At 44.3% G+C, this 18,468-nt stretch overlaps 3 protein-coding genes across 5 annotated transcripts; 1 reads left to right on the top strand and 2 right to left on the bottom strand.

The window, feature by feature from the left end:
• Nucleotides 1-104: 104 nt before the first annotated feature.
• polr3c (polymerase (RNA) III (DNA directed) polypeptide C) lies at nt 105-5,038 on the bottom strand. 3 transcript variants are annotated; one of them, XM_026999248.3, is made up of 15 exons: nt 4,886-5,038; nt 4,354-4,621; nt 3,909-4,173; nt 3,462-3,671; nt 3,157-3,239; nt 2,952-3,056; nt 2,647-2,739; nt 2,470-2,550; nt 2,263-2,314; nt 2,003-2,063; nt 1,769-1,919; nt 1,340-1,441; nt 1,104-1,153; nt 674-823; nt 105-406 (listed from the first exon to the last, which is right to left on the bottom strand). In XM_026999248.3, the coding sequence occupies exons 2-15, from the start codon at nt 4,498-4,500 to the stop codon at nt 325-327; spliced, it is 1,632 nt and encodes a 543-aa protein (XP_026855049.2). In that variant the 5' UTR covers nt 4,501-4,621; nt 4,886-5,038; the 3' UTR covers nt 105-324. The 3 variants fall into 3 exon arrangements, with proteins under 3 accessions (XP_026855049.2, XP_026855050.2, XP_081551850.1); XM_026999249.3 differs by having other exon boundaries at nt 4,903-5,000; XM_081695724.1 differs by lacking the exons at nt 105-406; nt 674-823 and adding an exon at nt 837-902.
• rnf115a (ring finger protein 115a) lies at nt 5,025-13,148 on the top strand. The gene is made up of 9 exons (XM_026999091.3): nt 5,025-5,150; nt 6,117-6,175; nt 6,392-6,446; nt 6,613-6,881; nt 9,928-9,996; nt 10,221-10,293; nt 10,620-10,713; nt 10,941-11,056; nt 11,517-13,148. The coding sequence occupies exons 1-9, from the start codon at nt 5,073-5,075 to the stop codon at nt 11,631-11,633; spliced, it is 930 nt and encodes a 309-aa protein (XP_026854892.1). The 5' UTR covers nt 5,025-5,072; the 3' UTR covers nt 11,634-13,148.
• Nucleotides 13,149-13,557: 409 nt separating this feature from the next.
• On the bottom strand, nt 13,558-18,086 carry gba1 (glucosylceramidase beta 1). Its single transcript, XM_026999267.3, has 10 exons — nt 17,863-18,086; nt 17,425-17,619; nt 16,939-17,085; nt 16,572-16,705; nt 16,270-16,442; nt 15,761-15,998; nt 15,337-15,561; nt 14,640-14,803; nt 14,138-14,254; nt 13,558-13,856 (listed from the first exon to the last, which is right to left on the bottom strand). The coding sequence occupies exons 1-10, from the start codon at nt 17,924-17,926 to the stop codon at nt 13,751-13,753; spliced, it is 1,563 nt and encodes a 520-aa protein (XP_026855068.3). The 5' UTR covers nt 17,927-18,086; the 3' UTR covers nt 13,558-13,750.
• Between the last annotated feature and the right edge of the window lie 382 nt (nt 18,087-18,468).

The raw sequence follows: 18,468 nt of genomic DNA on the forward strand, positions 1-18,468 counted from the left end.
TCATGGTTTGTAAAATGCTTGCATTTGAGTCACTAGTTGATGATGATTAAGGATTTGTAAAACAAATGCGTTGTCAATTAAAGATTCCAGAAACCAGACCAAAATTCCTGAAATCAAGTTTTATTACTGTTACATATTCATATTCCATCCCACTGACCATTCCATTGTTTTAAATGAACAATAAAATCATTACTATGTACTAAACAAATGCAGTCTCTCTGAGTGCTACAAAGCAACACGGTAGAAGATTTTTTACACTTCTTTGTTCCTCTGCCTAAATAATTAAAATACCTGAAGTAACTGACTAACCCAGGCACTGATGGGTCAGCGTGAGCATGAAGTGGACTTAATGTAAGATTCTAGTAGGAATATAGTTTCATCAACCTGGTTCTCACTTGAATCCAATCTGTCACCAGAAAGAAAAAAAAACAAAACAAAAAAAAAAACAAACAAAAAAAAAAACCACAAAGAGGGAGAGAAAAGGGGGAGGAAAGAATTATATGTTACTCTACCATACAGAGCTTTTAATTAGTTGGTTCAATGAACACACTGATCAAGAATATTAGAAGCGGCTAAACACTAAACTGTGCAGTGCCATGACTCTCCAAGAGTGAAGCTGTTAATCCTTGCTGCTCTCTCAGCTGGGAATGTGTGTTTGGCAGCGGTACCCTACTTGTTGATGTGGTGACGGAGTGCCTCTAGCTGCTGCCTCTCCGGCGCTGTGATCATCTCCTCCACCTCAGCCAGCTGAGCTGGCTCTGCCCCGCTGGCCTGCAGAGACCCCAGGATGGCCTCTATTCGCTGAGACTTCTCCAGGTGACGCCTGTTGCCCGACCAGCCAAGCCAACCAGTCAGTTCATAGCATGGAAACTTCAAACCCAAGTGCCTGTGCGTCTCCAGTCCTGGACGGGCACAGCATGGCACAGCTGGGTGCTTTCCCTGCCCCAGAATCCGATTCAGCACCTGGGTCACTTCTAAAGTCCTTCACAGGAAGGATGAATGGGGCTGCAGCAGGGAAAGCACTGAACTGTCTGAGCCTCCAACACCACAGCAGAGCACCACCATCTACACTGTAGCATGTAAAAGACTGGCAGAGAACTCACTTATTTTCTTTGGTCTCGAACAGTCTCCTATCGATCAGGTTACCCACTGCCTGTGTAGAATACATGCGTGTGCAAACACACACACACACACACACACACACACACACACACACACACACACACACACCCCAATTAATATCTACTACTACTAAGGAGTGTATCTGAGGACTGTCGGTAGAAGTCAAAGCAGCTCTGTGTGTGTGCTGTTGCCAGAGTAGTGAGAACCTGCGTGGTACCTTGTAGCAGTTCTGCAGTAGCAGTCTGGCTGTGGGCAACTGGTTAACAGTGTAGAGGTAGAAGGTGCGGGAAGGGGCGTGGTCAGGGGTCTTTGGGATTTCCTGGAAACACCCAGACAATGCCAGATGGATTTTTGTGCTTTATTTACATGGTCATTTAAATTCCCACCCCCAGACATTCAAATTTCCAAAGTACAATTCAAATTTATTTGTAACATGCTTTTTACAAAGCAGCTTTACAGAGATTCTGGATCCAGGCCTCTACTGAGGACACAGTGGCAAGGCAAAACTCCTTAATAGCTACTACATGACACCTTAGAAACCAAGGCTCGGAAGAGAAACCCATCCTCCTCTGGTCGACAGCAGCTAACAAACTAGACATCCTGTTATACATGTTTTTGTAGTTGGCCTCTATTTTTTGCATGTTACCTGTAGCTGTACCAGATTTTCTGACAGCAGTGTGTACAGCATGTCTTTGGCCTCCTTTGCTGGGATCATGGCAAAGTCTTCCACCTGCTTTTGCTCCAGGTGCCGTTTCCGTAACAACAGTCGGAAGATCCGGGCCGACCGGGAACCGAACCTGACTCCACGGTTTGGGACGAGAATACGGTTTTAAACACCCAGCTGAGTGCTCTGCGTGAAGGAGGAGGTGAGGCTACCTACCGCTCCTGGACTACAGACTCCAGGGTCGCCCTGGCGAGGTTGGCCAGCGCACGGTGCAGGTCTGACATCAGGCTCAGGGTTTAACAACAGGACTATGTACTGCTCTGCGTTTTAGCTTCCAACTCAGCTAAAAGGCATTTTGATGATTTGCATCCAAAGTAACAGAGAAAGGGTGAAAAACAAACAAACAAAACAAGCAGCTCTGTACAAATCCAATTTAGTCAAGTTGTAGAGAGACTGCTTCGTGACGGAGAGGATACTGACGACATACATTCCTCCTCCGCTGTCGCCGGCCTTACCCACAAACTCCATCTGAGACAAAGAGACAGAAGATGGGTGTGAAAGAAAGGAAGAGAAGAAGTGATAGAAAAGGAGGGAGGGTGAGAGAAAAGAGACAAGTGCTGCTTATTATGAACTGTACATGGAATTTCACTTCCAGATGCTTCCCCCCCCCCCATTCTTTTTACCGGATCATCCACCAGCAGGGTGAGATACTGGTCCAGTATTGGTCTGCTGATGTTGTAACTTGGAGGGACAGCTCGGAAGATCTGGCAAATGATTTAACATGATCACACGCCATAAAAATAACACACCTTCCCAGAAGGAATCGACAGCAGAATAACGGCCGTCCACACGTGCGCTACCTCATTAGCTGAGACGGCTTGCGTGTATGCAGCGTTAGCCGGGGTCGTCACCTCACTCATCCGCAGCATGGTCCGCACGATCTCACTGCTCGTCTGCCACGGGTGAGAGAACAGCAGGAGAGATTCGGCCAAAGCTGTTGCACATGTTTGCCATCGGCTAGCTACATGCTGATCAGCTCTACACGAAAGCTCAGAACTTGTCTGGCAGTAACGGCAGGCTTTAAAGTCCTGCTTCATCACTCGATATAATGCCAGTAACGATCGACAACAGCGGGACGACAAGCGTGCGGTCGATTGAGCTCCACCTGGTCCAGTTTGGAGGCTACGGCACTGATGATGGCCTGGTGTCTGAAGTGTAGGTGGAAGCGCTCCACGTTCACCTGCCAGTAGATCCCTTCATCCCCGCACGCCTGCGGAGACAGAGCAGGCGGAGTGCTGTTACACCGCAGGGGCTGATGCTGGGGATAAATGCACTCACATAAGTGTGTGTGAACAGCGCGGGACTCCCACCTCTGTGTGCTCCAGTTTGGCTTTCTTTGCAACTCTTGCACCCACGTCACCATCTTCATCTGAACGCCGCCTTTTCCCCCGACCTGAGAGACACACCACACATCACTGGACATCCTCCTATGCCACAGTCAGAGGGAGAGCAGCTTACGACTAGACTGATAACTTTAGGTATGATCAAAAACTTGAGGGATCCGGGAATGCAGATTAAATTACTAATAATCAAAATCTAACAGACAGAGTGTGCATTTGGGAAGATTTAACTATGTGCATATGTGCGTGTGCACATATGAATGGGAGACACTCACCAGTGAGGTGGATCTGGGGTAGTTTGTAGCAGTCTGGATAGTTCTCTGGTTGAGAAGGCTGAGTGATAGTAGAGGCAGGAGATTCAGGAACTTCTGAAACTGTCTTTTTTGAGGTGGCTGTGTCCACTGGGGGGCAGCGCTGCAGGAAATGGGTCTCAACCAAACGGGAGAATGCAGTGACCACGTCATTGTAGTCCGTGCTCTGGCCATCTTGGGGGGCAGAGGTTAAAGAAACCGTGTGAGGTGGTTTAATTGCTACCTCTAATATTAAAGAGATGTAATGTGAAACCAGTGTATTAAATCCTCAGCAGAGTATAAAGCTTCTGTCCCATTCTATATTATATTTAATAAAAGCTTTGCGTGTTACCCAGTCTCCCGTTTATTCACTTTACTTCATAAGAACAGTTGGCTGTGTAAGAGTACTACTATAGCGATAAGCCTCCTTACCCTCCATGTTTTGGGTCAATCTGTCTGCCACTGTCCTGACTGTATTGCTCATGGTCATCTGACCCCTTTGCAGAATCTCCTCCATGACCAGCTCGCCTGTGTCTCCGTACAGACTCTTGGCCGTGTAGATGTAGCGCGGGTAGCGGAGCATGTAGAGAATGCGCTCGCAGCTCACCCGGTACTCCAGCGGGCCAGCAGGACCGCGGCGGCCCGGTCCAAACGTGCACATGCCATGCTGCACCAGCACACAGAGAGACTTCTTCACCTGCGAGGGGAGCGCACGTTAGAGAGAACCCGACATCACGTGCCTCAACACACGGGGGACAAATAGAGATCCAGAAGAATGAGAATCAATTGATGCAAAACAGTGTAACAAGCCACGGATTTGAGCGAGAACAGAAGATACGGGACGTATGCGGTGGGAGTCGGAGCACCACAAGCGTACCAGGTCGAGGGAAGTGCGGGTTTCGTGAGCGAGGGCGCGCAGGTTCAGAGCTCCGCTACGCAGCAGGTGAGTCCCGACTTTCTCCACTACCTCCCCGAAGTGCTCCTGCAGGAGCAGCGCACACAGCCTCACCTCCTGTGCCGTCATCTTAAAGTCACTCTGGATGCACTTCGACTGAAATGAGCGCTGACGAACTCAACAACGTTGATTGTTTGTTTTTTTTAATCGTGGCTCACTGGAAAATGCTTGATTTGGCTATTAGCCCGGTCTAATGTGGGGGAGGAAAAAGAGGACTTGTTGAAGAAGTGTTACTTAAATCTAGTCAAACCGAAATGACAAGCATCAGGTTCTATGTCTGAAGATAAGTCAGCGAGAAATAGCAAGCTGGTGTTATACCATGACAGCGGCTCGCTATGTGAATTAGCAAGATAGCCAGCTAGCAAGCTGTTTGGTAGCTAGCAAGCTACTGAACACATGCCGGACGCTACTCTTGCTCCATCTACATAGAAAAAATACAGAACAAACTACGAACCTCAAAATGTGTACTACCTTTACCTCCCGGCGCTGTCTACTTTGCGATTGAGGACAAATGTTTTCCGACACCCGACGTGAGCTCTCGCATGGCTCGTTCGTGCGCCACATAACTTCCGTTGCCATGGCACCGCCTCTTTTTCCAGCGCCGGAGGACCGACGTCACCGTCTGTGCCGTTCTCGGAAAGATGGCGGAGGCTGCGGCGGTCCCTCCGCATCGGTTCTTCTGTCACTGCTGTAAGGGCGAAGTGAGTCCTAAGCTGCCGGTAAGACCGTGACTTAGAACGTACGCTTTGCTACTGTACACGTCCAGTGTCTGTCCGGGAAAACGGGTCCTTGACAGTAGAATGAGATCACCTTTGTGTCGCTCGACGAAGCTAGCTGGTTAGCTTGTTACCCAGCTAGCTGGCTATTACGATTGCAAAGCTAGTTCAGTTAGCCTGCTAGTTCGTCTAATGTTCGCCTAGGTTGTTGGGCCGCGCCGGGGATAGAGATACATCTTGTTGGGGGGTTTTCGCGTCGGTTAAAGTCTAGCAAACTGTCGCAGTAACGCTACGACATTTGGTTTTCTTGCTTGGTGCTGGACTGCTGGACACCTTTTTCAGGATTGTTAGCCTCACGTCAACAGTGAAGTGTTTCCATCTTGTTTTGTTGGTGAAACGTTTTAAGCTAACAAGTCTGTCCTCATTTTTACTGAACAGTTGTTAGATGTAGCTGTAACATGCTGAGGTAGCGTTACGCAAGGCAGGCAGCTTGAAGTAATTTGTCGCGAACAAAATGAAAGTAAAATCCTCTTATTCTTGTTTTAAGTTTTGAACCTAAATGGTGTCGTGCTGTGAGCTCGTCCTAATTTCGGCCGTGTCTGTCAGTGTGTCATTAAACCGATGCTTAGAAGTCCTAATTAGGTTACAGTGTGTGCAGTGTCGCGCTTACTTCTGCCCTCGTGGAATTAAATGACTGCTTGTCATACTATCCTTAGAAGCTGATTCATGACTCTTATCTTTTGAGTAGAGAGTCTGCATTGTGTCAAAATCGTTTATTTTGGTTCAGACATGGTTTGATTGGAACCACCGTTAAGCGCAAAGTCTTAACACGTTCATATTACTTGGAATATACTTTTAAATTCGTGAAGACGACTGCTTAGATTCAACCAACCACTCACATTACCTACTTTTTAGTGGATGGCTTTCTGAATTCAAATAGAAGTTAATTGCTGGATTGGTTGTCTTTAGGAGTATATCTGCCCCAGATGTGACTCTGGATTTATTGAGGAGGTGACGGAGGATTCCAGGTGAGGTTTTCTTTTAAACCGCCCACTTCTTCATTGTCATCTACTGTAATGGCATGCTGCAGCTCCACCTGTTGCCATGATGGTGCTTTCACGACACCAGATAAGTCCCTTTGTGTGACATCCAATACTAACACAGTATCGTTCATGCTATCAAACACCAAAAACGGTGTTTGATTACGCATAGTGATTGATAACATTGTGACTGTGTTCCTTTAGTCTCCTGGACAGTGGTTCTAATGGCCTTGATGACACAGCTTCACAGTTTGCAGAGGTATGTTGCCCTCATACTTCAGAAATGTCTCAGTATTAATATCCAATACTCTGCTTGAGGCGCAAGGAGGGTAGTCCAGCAAGCTGGCAGTCCATGTACTTTTCAGAAGAGCAGGGAATGTTGTCTTCATTATTTACACATCACTCCCCCTCTCTCTCCGCTTTAGCTCTGGCAGCTCTTGTTTGTGGAGAGGCCGTTTACAGTGGACTTGGACAGCCCTGACTCAGAGCCACGGGTCCCGAGCAGTGGCGCAGGTCTGAGTCTGGGAGGGGGACCATTTGGTGGCTCCGTCCCTGGAGGGCTGAGCGGTGGCCTTGGAGGCCCGTTAGGAGGGGGGGATCATTGGGGACCCAGTCGCCCCCCACGCCTGCACAGTCAGAGGAGATACAGATCCAGAGGAAGCACCCGGCCAGATCGATCACCTGCTGTAGAGGGGTGAGTTCTCTCACACACTCATTTATTGTTTTTTTATTGCTCCTGCACACTTTTTATTTTTGATTTGACCTTATTTACTCTTAATTTCTTTCTGTTGCAGTTTACATTAATAATGGTTTGATGGTAACTCAGTTGTTTTTTCTCAGTGCACTTGCCTTTTACTCTCCTGTGGTGACCTCTAGTTATTCTAGACATTTTACTGGATACCTACTTCTGCTTCGACTTTGCCCCCTCACCTTCTAGCCTTCATAGTTTACCCTTTTTCTCCTGATATCTGAATTTCTGCCACTGTCCATAATGCAATACTCTGCATAGTAGTGTTGATTTAAACAGCTGTTTCTCTGAGCTTTAGACAGGGGAACCCAATTAACAAGGAGATATTCACAAAGCTAGATCCAGTAATTAACAACTGGTCGTGTATACAACAAGCTGGTATCACTAGATATTATATTGCACGTTACTGAATTGTATAATTTCCCATGATATCAATATTCAGACTCTAAAAATAATATTGCAGTTTTATATATTGGGTATCTGGTGTCTGAATGTCTGAAGGTTTGCTAGGGGCAAAATGATCATGATATATATATATATATATATATATATATATATATATATATATATACACACACACACACACACACACACACGTACGTACTGTGTGCACACATATTAGACGAGAGTATTTTGACCATATCATCATTTTATGCATGTTTTCCAACTCCAAGATGTATAAACTTGAATGGCTATTGGATTTAAGCATATCAGGTGATGTGTATTTGTGTAATGAGGGTGGGCGTGTCTAAAAGAGATCAACAACCTATATCAAAGTGTGCATAATTATTAGACAGCTTCTTTTCCTCAAGCAAAATGGCTCAAAAAGAGATTTAACTGACTCTGAAAAGTCAAAAATTTCAGAGGATTGCAGCACTCTTAAAATTGCTAAGATATTGGGGCGTGATCACAGAACACAAATATTTTGTTGCAAATAGTCAACAGGCACAAATTAGGAATCAAACGTGAAGTGACTAGGAACCCATTATCTTCTAGTGCTGTCATATTCCTATCTGCAACCTACCTGGAGTGCCCAGAAGTACGTGTTCAGTACTCAGAGGCATGACCAAGGTAAGGAAGGCTGAAACCTGAGCACCACTGAACAAGACATATAAAGTGAACCATCAAGACTAAGCCAAGAAATATCTGAAAACAGATATTTCAAAGGTTTTATGGACTGATGAGACGAGATTGACTCTTGACAGACCAGACGGATGGGCCCGTGGCGATAAGTAATGGGCACAGAGCTGCACTTTGACTCTTTGATGCCAGCAAGGTGGAGCTGGTATTATTAAAGATGAGCTAGTTGGACCTTTTCAGGTTGAAGATGGACTCGAAATCAACTCCCAAACCTACTAAGACACTCTTCAAGCAGATGTACAGGAAAAAATCTGCAATTTTCAAGAAGACCGTGATTTTTATGCAGGACGATGCTCCATCACATGCATCTTCTTAAACAGGAGATTTACGGTGAAGGAAAACAGTACAGCTCTCTGAACAGTGTCTGGGAGGCTGTGGTTGGTGCTGCACAAAAGGTTAATCGTCAACAGATTAAGAAACCGAGAGACTCCGTGAATGGAAGGCTTATGACTGTTATTGAAAAGAAGGGTAGCTATATTGGTCACTGATTTTTTTTAAAAATGTATTAATTTATTTGTTTTTGAAATGTAAGAAGTGTTTATTTGTAAATTGAGTTGTTTATTATTCTCAATTTAACAGGTGAAAAAAAAAAACAAGGGAAAAAATTCTGAGCAAACCCACTCCATTGGATAAGCACTTGCTCAGAAATGGCAGAAGGCAGGTGTGAGTGCATCTGCACACACATTGAGGAGAAGGTTTTTGGAGGATGGTTTGGTGTCAAGAAGGGCAGCAAAGAAGCCATCTGGATAAATTATTGTCCGGAGAAGAAAAGGTGCGCGCCATCATGAGTCCTGTGTCATGCCAACAGTGAGGCATCTTGAGACCATTCATGTGTGGGCTTGCTTCTCATCCAAGGGAGTGGGTTTGCTCAAAATTTTGCCTAAGAACACTGACATGAAAAAGGAATGGTATCAAAACATCCTCCAAGAGCAACTTCTCCCAACGATCCACAAGCAATTTGGTGATGAACAATACTTTTTCCAGCATGACAGAGCACCATGTCACAAGGCAATAGTAATAACCAAGTGGCTCGGTGAACAAAACATTGAAATTTTGTGGCCATGGCCAGGAAACTCCCCATATCTCAATCCCATTGAGAACCTGTGGTCAGTCCTCAAAAAGAGGGTGGACAAATAACCCCAAGCACTAATTAGGCAAGAATGGGTTGCCATTAATCAAGATTTTGCCCAGAAGCTGATATCCAGCATGCCAAGGCAAATTGCAGAAGTCTTAAAAAAGAAGGGTCAACACTGTAAATATTAAGTGTTTGCTTAAACTGGATATATTTGTCAATAAAATAAAAAAAAACTAATGAAATTCGTATAATTGTACTTCACTATACCATATAAATATCTGACAAAAGGATTTAAAAAACGGAGGCAGTAAACTTTGTGGAAACCAAAATTTGTGTCAGTCTTAAAACTTTTGGCCAGATTGTATATAAAAAATTATTAAATAATTTTTATAAAGTGAGTGTGTGTGCATGCACTGGATGAAACTTCATATCTCATTACCTGATTTCCCCCTTTATGTTATTCTACTGAAACCCATTGTCTCAGTATCACAAGTTTTTTGGTGATGTCACATTTCAAAGTTTGTACAGCTGGAGCGTAGTGCAGGCAGCCATAACAGCAGCAGGTCTCTCATTCTTAAAACAGCGCTATGCCTCGGCAAAGCTTGGAAAGCTCCCATTTTACTTTTGGTTCTATTTTTATTTAATTTTTCAGATTGGCTTTATTATGTTGAATATAAAGATATAAAATTTTTGGGAGGTGCAACTGCCATTATGAAAATTAAATAAATGCATTTAAATCTCCTTGTGTCATCCAATTTTATTCTCTCTCTCTTTTAGAATAGTACAACAGTTTCTTGCTGGACTTTTTGCCAATTCAGGAGTTCCAGGTTCCCCTCCACTGTCATGGTAAAGAAATCCTTCCTAGAAAAACTATTTGTATTATTGTCAAAAGCATCTTAGTTATTTCATTAATCTATTATCCTTATTGAAGTTGTATAAAAGATTTGCTTTGAGAATAATAGCTTTCCCATGTGTTTCATATGTGGGTGTAGGGCTTGGAATGTACTGTAACTCGAGCAAAAATTCTAGATTATGTTGAGACTGTGTGTTTTGTGCGTGTGTGTCGTTAGGACGGGCATGCTGCACTCCAACCCTGGTGACTACGCCTGGGGACAGGGGGGTCTGGATGCAGTCATTACACAGGTACTGAGACATATCCACATATATGCGAAAAAAGGCACGATTTTTTAATAGAAAAGTTGTCTTGTGTGTTTGTGGTTAGAACAGTGGCTTTGGACCCATTGCTCCCATGATGTGAGTCTTGTACTCCCACTGATGCGCATGGAGCCTTTAAGAATAAGGGCACCCCAGCAGCAATACTATCCCATTTCTTTATAATCAGTGTTCTCCATCCAGTAAGCCAGGAAAAATGCATTTGACAATGTAAAAAGGCAAGTTAATTGAATTGAATTGACATGTTGAAACGCCTTCACACTGGTGTCATCTTGTTCTTTTCTCCCTCCTCCCAGTTACTGGGTCAGTTTGAGAACACAGGTCCCCCTCCTGCAGAGAAGGAAAAGATCTCCTCCCTCCCCACAGTCGTCGTCTCTCAGGAACAAGCTGGTCAGTGCAAAACCCTCCACCCATGCTATAACCTTCTTCTCCAAGTCTCCCATCACCTTTAAAATATCTCTGCTGGTGTTATTACTTCAACTTCTGCTTGAAGAAGGGGGAAAAAAAACAAACAAAACGTAATGCCTGATACACGAGGACCATTAGAACATGTCCCCTCGAGCCTTTGGCCCGTGCACCCACCAACCTCCTTCACGCCCTTCCTCTCTGCCTCTCAGACAGCAGCATGGAGTGTCCGGTGTGTAAGGAGGACTACGTTGTTGGAGAGCCCGTCAGGCAGCTGCCCTGTAACCACTTCTTCCACAGCAACTGCATCGTGCCCTGGCTAGAGCTGGTGAGACATAGACGGGGGTGCTGGGGGAGAGCCAAGTGAGATACGCTTGACAGCAGGGGGTGGTGGGGCTGATAGAGGAAATGCTTGAAGCTGGCCAGGAAGAGAGCAAGAGGTAAACATAAGTGTGGAGGGGGGACCATTCTAGCTACAGACTTGCAGAGCAAAGGCTGTTAAATATCTGGGGCGTCCTTCGTGCTATTTTTTGTGCGCGTCTCCTTTTCCGGGTTGACGGCAGCGCGTCCGCACTGTTGCCAGCAGCACGGATGGAACGGGCGATCAGGAAAAACGGTGAAAGAAGGAAGTCATGAAGTGGATAAGAGGGAACAGGGAAAGGGCAGAGAAGGAAGGTCCCGCTGTGGGAGCGCAGGCTGCGACGGGCAGCGGCGTGAGCCGTTGCCAGCACCGCCCGCGCTCAGCTCCGTCTCTCTTCCCCCCGTCCCCACCCCGACCCCTCTTGCAGCACGACACGTGTCCAGTGTGCAGGAAGAGCCTGAGTGGAGATGACAGCAGTGAGCACGCCGCAGAGCCCTCCCCCCTAAACACGGACCCCCGCACACAGGAGAGATGGTCCTTCTGAGACACACTCGCGCGCGCGCACACTGCACGCACGCTCACACGTGCTGTCTCTCTCTCTCTCTCTCTCTCTCTCTCTCTCTCTCTCTCTCTCTCTCTCTCTCTCCGTGTCTGTCTGACCCAGAGTACACTCACACGAGGGTTTGCCGCTTGTTTGGCTTTCCCTGTCTTAACGCCAGCCTCCCTCCGCGCTCGTACAGTTTACTATGGCTTGTTTACCATAAAATTTCAGAGCTCTCGTACTTTCTTTGCAGTGGCCTGCCTCTGGCCCTCCTTTCCATTTGTACATTGACATTTTTCGCTTCCTTTGTTCACAGCCTGACTTACAGATTTCATTTCATTACACTGTCCTCGGTACCGTTGCCACCAGAAGCCTGCTGCAGGAGGTGGGGGCGAGCAGCCGTTGGCACGGCACCACAGTTACAGGACGTAGTGTACATGGTGCATACACTCAGCCCACGTTCAACGTGGAGTCCGACTGCCACGGGGTACAGCGTCTCTGCTTCGTCTTCCAGGCGTCTCTAGTGTTGTGCTGCTCTACACCTATTTTTTGCTCACTTTTCCCACCTGTAGCTAACCTGTCCATGGGATCATGCACTGCTGTTGTGGGTAATTGGTACCGGCCGCAAGCCGTCCTCCCTTCGGCTCGCCTTCCGCGCACCTCTGGCTCGTGTATATATCACACACACACACCTACGTGCGGTTCATCCATTTTTTTTTCTTCTTCTTCTTCTTCTTCTTCTTCTACTTCTTTTCACTTATTTGTATCACGTTTTTGTAAATAATTTTAGTTCAAAAATTCATTGAGAAAAACAAAAAAGCATAATGAAAATAAAAACAAATGGTGAATCCTAAATATTAAAATATATATATATTATATATATAATGTATGATGATGATGATGATGTATTAATAATAAAACTGAATAAAAATCAGTTACATGTCGCTCTTGTTAAGACAGGCTCACATGAGTTGGTTAAACAAGCCAAGGCTACCTTTTGCTTTCATTGTTTTATTAGTTTGAAGGTCATTTCTAGCACAGCAATGATTCTTAAGGTAAACTGTTAAACAATTTTATCAATGTACAGTCATAATTACTTTTTGTGCTAACCCACTCCACTTTGATATTCATTGGCTTAACACTGTGATACAATACTCCAATACCTCAGTAAGCTTCACACTGGCTTTTATTAGCCTGACAAATTGGTGTTGATCAGAGACGAGGTTGTGGTGCTTATATCTGTCGAAGAAGCAACAATGATTTGACGTTTTCAACACCCCTAATGGGCTGCAGGGGTTCCTGCTTTTGGTACGTGAGCCGCAGGCTTGCGCCGAACTGGCTGTCATCATGTGTATTTTTAAACCCATCATGGAATGGACACTGTATCATCGGTTTATCAAGACAACTGCAGCCAGGCCTTCATATCACAACCTGATTAACACATTTCCATCCAGTTATGTACACATTGCTTTAAATTGTCTACCCAGATATATTAAAAAGCAGGTCATGAGATTTTGAGTTACTGTAAATGAGTGGTATTTGTATTTTATATGGGTAGATGCAGATGTAGCATTGCATTTCCTTATTAAGTGATGACTTAAAATTTCAAAAGTGCATAACAAAGTGTCATCTTTTCCTCTTACTCTCTGCTGTACAAGGATAATTTTCTTTAGAATCAACTGCTGATTTCAAGCACAGGCTGTAACCATCACAGCAAAAGCATTTGGTCATTTCAGGCCACTGCTTACTCATCCCAACAGCATGTGAGAGAGCAGAAACCAGTAGTTAGGAGGGCTTTTTGTGTTAACATTTCATAGTGTGTAAACTGGTCAGTGTTTAAACCCTACATAATGACACATGCTCAGTATAGAGAACACAGACCCTAGGTTAGATCCTTGGCTAGATCCAGACCCTTGGTTAGATCCATAGAAAGAAATACAAACCCTATTCTGGCTACACTTTTTAAACATTGAACATATGACTGAAGTATAAATGTGAAATGTTTCAGATTATTAATACTTGAACAATTTTAAGTGTGCTCGATTGTGGTAATGAGAGTCACAGAATGTATATTAAATCACTGGGTGTGCACTGCTGCCCCACTCCAAGCAGGAGGTGTGTCAGGAGCGAGCCCAGAGCAGCGTAAGTATGGAGTGGGGAGGAGCAGCTGCTGGCAGAAAGCCGACCGGCTGATCCCACAACTCAAACGTCACCTCTGCATCAGACCTGTGGAGTCATGCCAACAAGGCACACTGCAATGGTTAAAAAATCCTAAATTCACCCACTACCCATTATGAGATTACTTAACTGAAATTTAAAAGCATGAGAATGAATGTTAAGCTTAATAGAGTGAGTGTTTTTCTTAGCTTTTGAAAGAAAACAGCAAGATCACATAGAGGAAGTGATCGTCAATTTTCGCTATTACCACATGGCATTAGAAAAGGAGTTGACATTTCACAGTGAGGACTTTTACATTACTATTCTGTCCTTCCTAGTTTCTTTGTCACCTGTTCAAAACAATCAGCACTGCTGAGCCATCAGGTCTGATGAAGGCGGTGCTTTCCAGGTCAGTGTGTTGAGAAACTGACACACCCACTCTCTGAGATCCCTCCCACAGGAACTTGCTGTGTCAAAACAAAATGAAGCAATGCAAGATGGGGTGGAGATTATGCGGGGATTATCTCTGAAATCAGTCAGATTTTATCACTTTTGAAAGAAGGAACTGTTCCGGGAAGAACAAAAAATTATGTTTACCGTGGTACAGACAGCTTCTACTAAAGTTATAAAATCATCTTAGTTAATTAACAATGAGAAACATATGCCAGGCTGTACTGAGGAGCATTTTAAGGTTATATAATTAAAGATAGTATTTTAGTGTGCAACAAAGTTGAGATTACAATCATCAAGCCCTCTCAACTTTGGACAACAACTATAACATTCAAAGGAAAATAAAAAGATGCGAGTTCTTAGCAATAGTTCACATGCCATGCTATAAAATCATGCTCTCACCTGAAGTGCGCCATGCTGTAGAAGGCTGGCTGTTTGTAGAAAACATCACTCCTCTGGTTGACTATGATGGGGCTGTCCACAAAATTCTTCACCCAGTTTGGCCCACCTTCAAGGTTTAGTGCTAGGTTCCAGTCTGTCCACCCGCTCACATAATTAATTAGGTCCTGGAGTCCAAGGTCAATGGAATAATGGAGTGAAAGATTACAGGAGAGGGAGAGAGAACAACTTTGTAAGAAATACCCAGTATGAGCACAGGTAATAGTCACAGCACAATATTCTTATTGCCACAAACCTGAATAGGTTTCTGTGTAAAGGAATATGAAATTAAACTAGACAGTTTTTAAAGCACTCTGGAATATAGTACCAACACCTTTGATAATTATGGAAGATCATTTTTGATATTGTTTCCAGGATCGTACCAAAGTTGTGGTCAATTGTGCTCTGTAATGAATACATAATAATGCAACAGCCACCATTCAGTTTACACAAATGGGGCTCCACAAACTCCTTGACTGATGCCACTGAACTGGCTCTGCCTCTTCTGTCTCAAAATATAACAGAACTAAACAAAGCAACCTGAATACATCACAAGATATATTAATTAGAAGTTGCTCTCTAGGTGGGATGGAAGACGTTATGCTGTATCCTTGTGCACATCTGTGTGCCCCAAAGTGGTTCATTAGGGCCAATCAGGCACCTCTATAATGTCATGAGCGTAGGCCTCAGCTCTTTCCCAGCTTCCCAGACGCACTCCAGGGTCAAGCTTGTTCCAGCCAGAGCACGCTTCAGTGCCAAATAGGAAGTACTCAGGGTAGAGATTATGTGTGGTCGTCAGAGTGATTTTGGCAGGAGCTAAGTGGTCCCAGTACCAGTGAACACCGATGCCATGTACATAGCGTGCTGCATGTATGTCACCCAGAACCTGCAGCAGAAAGAGGGACTTTTTTTAGAATATATATTACATGCCTCTTATTCTAATCCTTTGCTTTGTCTTGTTATGTCATTTATATTTGTTTCTGAAATCCACAGCATCTTTTGATCTTCAAACAAGCTGTGCAATTGTGTCTACTTCTTCGTTTCCCCACAAATCTAAAGTGGTTTCAGTAAAACTCTTTTCTCACCACTTTGGCCCAATAAGGAAGTAGGAGTCTCTGGTCATCCAGGATCATTAGGCGGGTCTTCGCATATGGGGAGGAATGGAGGGCAGGACCAAGGTCCAACGCAATCCAATCACGTTGGGTTTCTGGCGTGAATCCCAAAGCCTGGAAGCTGTAATTGGTCATTTTGCCTGCTGTGGGCTCGTTGCCAGTGGTCAGCCCCCAAAATGAAAGGTTGTGTTTCTTATACTCGTCCAGAAACCTGAGAGAAGAGCAAGTGAGGAGAGTAAATATTAAGATGAGTAATGCAAAAAGAAATGCGGTATTTGTGTCAAATCAGAATTATAATTATAAAACAATGTAATTATTACTAATGTAATTATAACAGAATGCACAATGATTAGTAATTATAAAATAAAAGCATTATAATGTAAATCTTTTAATTACATTCTAATTGTTAATGTGTTTGTTTCACATGCATGTTGTATTGGATTTCCTGCAAATGCTCAGATGGTGCAGTCCACTTATTGCACCTGATATAATACTGTGCCCAGGTCTTGTGCTCCTTTCCCCCTGGCTTGCCTTTAAGGGAGCCCTTTCCTATTAGTGCACCATTGGTCTTTAACCAGCCAGGGGCGCTCCAGGCCGAAGCAAACAGAGCCAGGGGGCGAGAGGACAGAGCCTGGGCCCGCTGCAGTAGGGGGATCTGGAACAGACGCGGGGACTGGTGAGCACTCAACAGTGATTGCAGCGTCACAAAGAAGTGCAAAGTCAACCACTTGTGATCATTTGTGCATCATTTGTACAGGTGATCGTTTGTGCATAAGGGTGTCACCTTCATGTGCACGTCTTCCTCACGCAGGCTAAAGTTGAGCAAGCTGTAGTCGTTGGGTGAATCGGCATAGGTGTAAAGGCGAGTTGAAAAATCACAGCTGGCCATTGGCACTCTGATCACATTGTACTCTATACCTACGAACACAGAGAGACGCAACTCATGGATTTTTCTTTGGCTGCGGAGTGATCTCCATGAAACAATGTAATACAGTAACGGCTTTGCTGTCACAAGTCTCTGTTGTTATATATAATAAAATAACATTATAATCTAGACAACAGTCATACATACTTCTACTACTTTTCTTTTTCTCTCTCTCTCTCTCTCTCTCTCTCTCTCATTTCTTCCTTCTTTCTGTCTCTCCTCTCACCCTCTGGGGAAAAGTACTGTCTGAGAAGCTGGTCTTGCGTTCCATCCGACAGGGACAGAATGTTCATAGCTGCTGCGTCTGTCATGGCTCCGCCAAAGCCCTTAACATGCTGGTACTTCTGCATGGGCACCAGAGTGATCCTGAGAGCTGATAGAAACAAGTAGTAAAAAATAGATCAATAAGAGTAGCAGTGATTCTGTGCAATTATTCTCAACAATACACTGAAAAAAGGCCCTGAGGTCACAGTAAAGTTTCACAATGCCTTCGACAATTCAAAATTTTTATTATTATCTTAACTTGTTACAACCAGAAGGTATGAATTTAGAGTTTGACTGGCTGAAGAAGACAGTTCATGATTTATCACATCTCTGACACAAATGTCACTTAAGAGTCACTTAGATGTGTTACAATGGTGCCAGGTAATGGTGCACATAACAGAGAACAAGACTATGCACCATGACAGCAATCGGACCCTGGCCAACTCACCTGTACCACTGCTGTTCCTCTGAACCTGAGCTTGCTCCTTCTGAAGCCTGCTACCCGCTTGACTGCTCAGGAACGTCAGGAAGTTGCCCACAGCAGGCAGGCGGACCAGGCCGACAGAGTCGCAGTGTGTGGCGTTACACTCACACACTGTTGAGCTCTGGCCAAACGTCCTCGCCTGACAGCCATCGCTGGCAACTACATAAAAACAGTGCAGCAATAGCGATTATATAAACACGCGCGGAAACAAGCAGCTCCTTTTGTTGGGCATTCGTTAATACATAAACAATGCCATTAGCAGATAAATGGAAAACTGATACGGAGGAATAATACTTTAAAATAATGAATAAACCAAAATATATCCAGCACTGCCCAGCTTGTTTGTGTAACGTACAAACCCATTGTGTTTGCTTGCTTGTTTGTTGTAATGGACAAACCCACCTGTGATTTGTGAGGTCGTCGAAGTAAGAAGAAGGCAAAGAACAAGAAATGCAGACTCCCTCATATTTTACCAGCGCTAAGGGACGTCACCCAACTAGATAACTTAGGCAGAGCGATTTCTCTTGATAACATATCAAAGCGTGATTACAAACATGTTGCTCGCTACCTTTTTTGTCTGTAGTCCTGTCATATCGCCCAACAACCTCTGGTCACATGACCGTCACAGGCCCAACACGTGACAAATGACATCTTGTACTGGGTGTTTTTTAGTGTAATATTACAACTAGATGTCGCCAAGGTACAATGACAAACGTGCATCTTAAAAGAACTGAGGGCTATTAATGACAATATACTTTGCGAAACTGACAGACGTATAATCATTATTAATACTTAAAACGTGAATTCCATGTAGGCTCCTAGAAAACCGTGCTGTCGGGTTCTCGCTTGTAAAGTCTTACATAAAAGTCTTAGCTAAATGCCGTAAATGTGTCATATACCCCTATAGACTCCTCTGTTATTAGGTATTATTACTTAATAATTCATCAATATTACCAGAAAGTCCTAATGTTTGAACTGTGCAGCATCAAGATTTTTAATTGACTTTAT

The sequence above is a fragment of the Electrophorus electricus genome, chromosome 14, assembly GCF_041902795.1.
Source record: "Electrophorus electricus isolate QZ-2024a chromosome 14, ASM4190279v1, whole genome shotgun sequence".
Taxonomy (NCBI): Eukaryota; Metazoa; Chordata; class Actinopteri; order Gymnotiformes; family Gymnotidae; genus Electrophorus; species Electrophorus electricus.

What these genes read in the sequence shown, in the direction of transcription:
- rnf115a (XM_026999091.3), top strand. Translation starts at nt 5,073, where the DNA reads ATGGCGGAGGCTGCGGCGGTCCCTCCGCATCGGTTCTTCTGTCACTGC. An exon ending in CAGCTTCACAGTTTGCAGAG is followed by an intron (nt 6,447 to 6,612) that starts GTATGTTGCCCT and finishes TCTCCGCTTTAG; the next exon opens with CTCTGGCAGCTCTTGTTTGT. An exon ending in TCGTGCCCTGGCTAGAGCTG is followed by an intron (nt 11,057 to 11,516) that starts GTGAGACATAGA and finishes CCCCTCTTGCAG; the next exon opens with CACGACACGTGTCCAGTGTG.
- polr3c (XM_026999248.3), bottom strand. Translation starts at nt 4,500, where the DNA reads ATGACGGCACAGGAGGTGAGGCTGTGTGCGCTGCTCCTGCAGGAGCAC. An exon ending in CCCGCACTTCCCTCGACCTG is followed by an intron (nt 4,174 to 4,353) that starts GTACGCTTGTGG and finishes CTCCCCTCGCAG; the next exon opens with GTGAAGAAGTCTCTCTGTGT. An exon ending in TAGCCTCCAAACTGGACCAG is followed by an intron (nt 2,740 to 2,951) that starts GTGGAGCTCAAT and finishes CACCCGTGGCAG; the next exon opens with ACGAGCAGTGAGATCGTGCG.
- gba1 (XM_026999267.3), bottom strand. Translation starts at nt 17,926, where the DNA reads ATGAGGGAGTCTGCATTTCTTGTTCTTTGCCTTCTTCTTACTTCGACG. An exon ending in TGGGCACAGTATTATATCAG is followed by an intron (nt 15,999 to 16,269) that starts GTGCAATAAGTG and finishes CTCTTCTCTCAG; the next exon opens with GTTTCTGGACGAGTATAAGA. An exon ending in ACGCTCATGACATTATAGAG is followed by an intron (nt 14,804 to 15,336) that starts GTGCCTGATTGG and finishes CTTGGACTCCAG; the next exon opens with GACCTAATTAATTATGTGAG.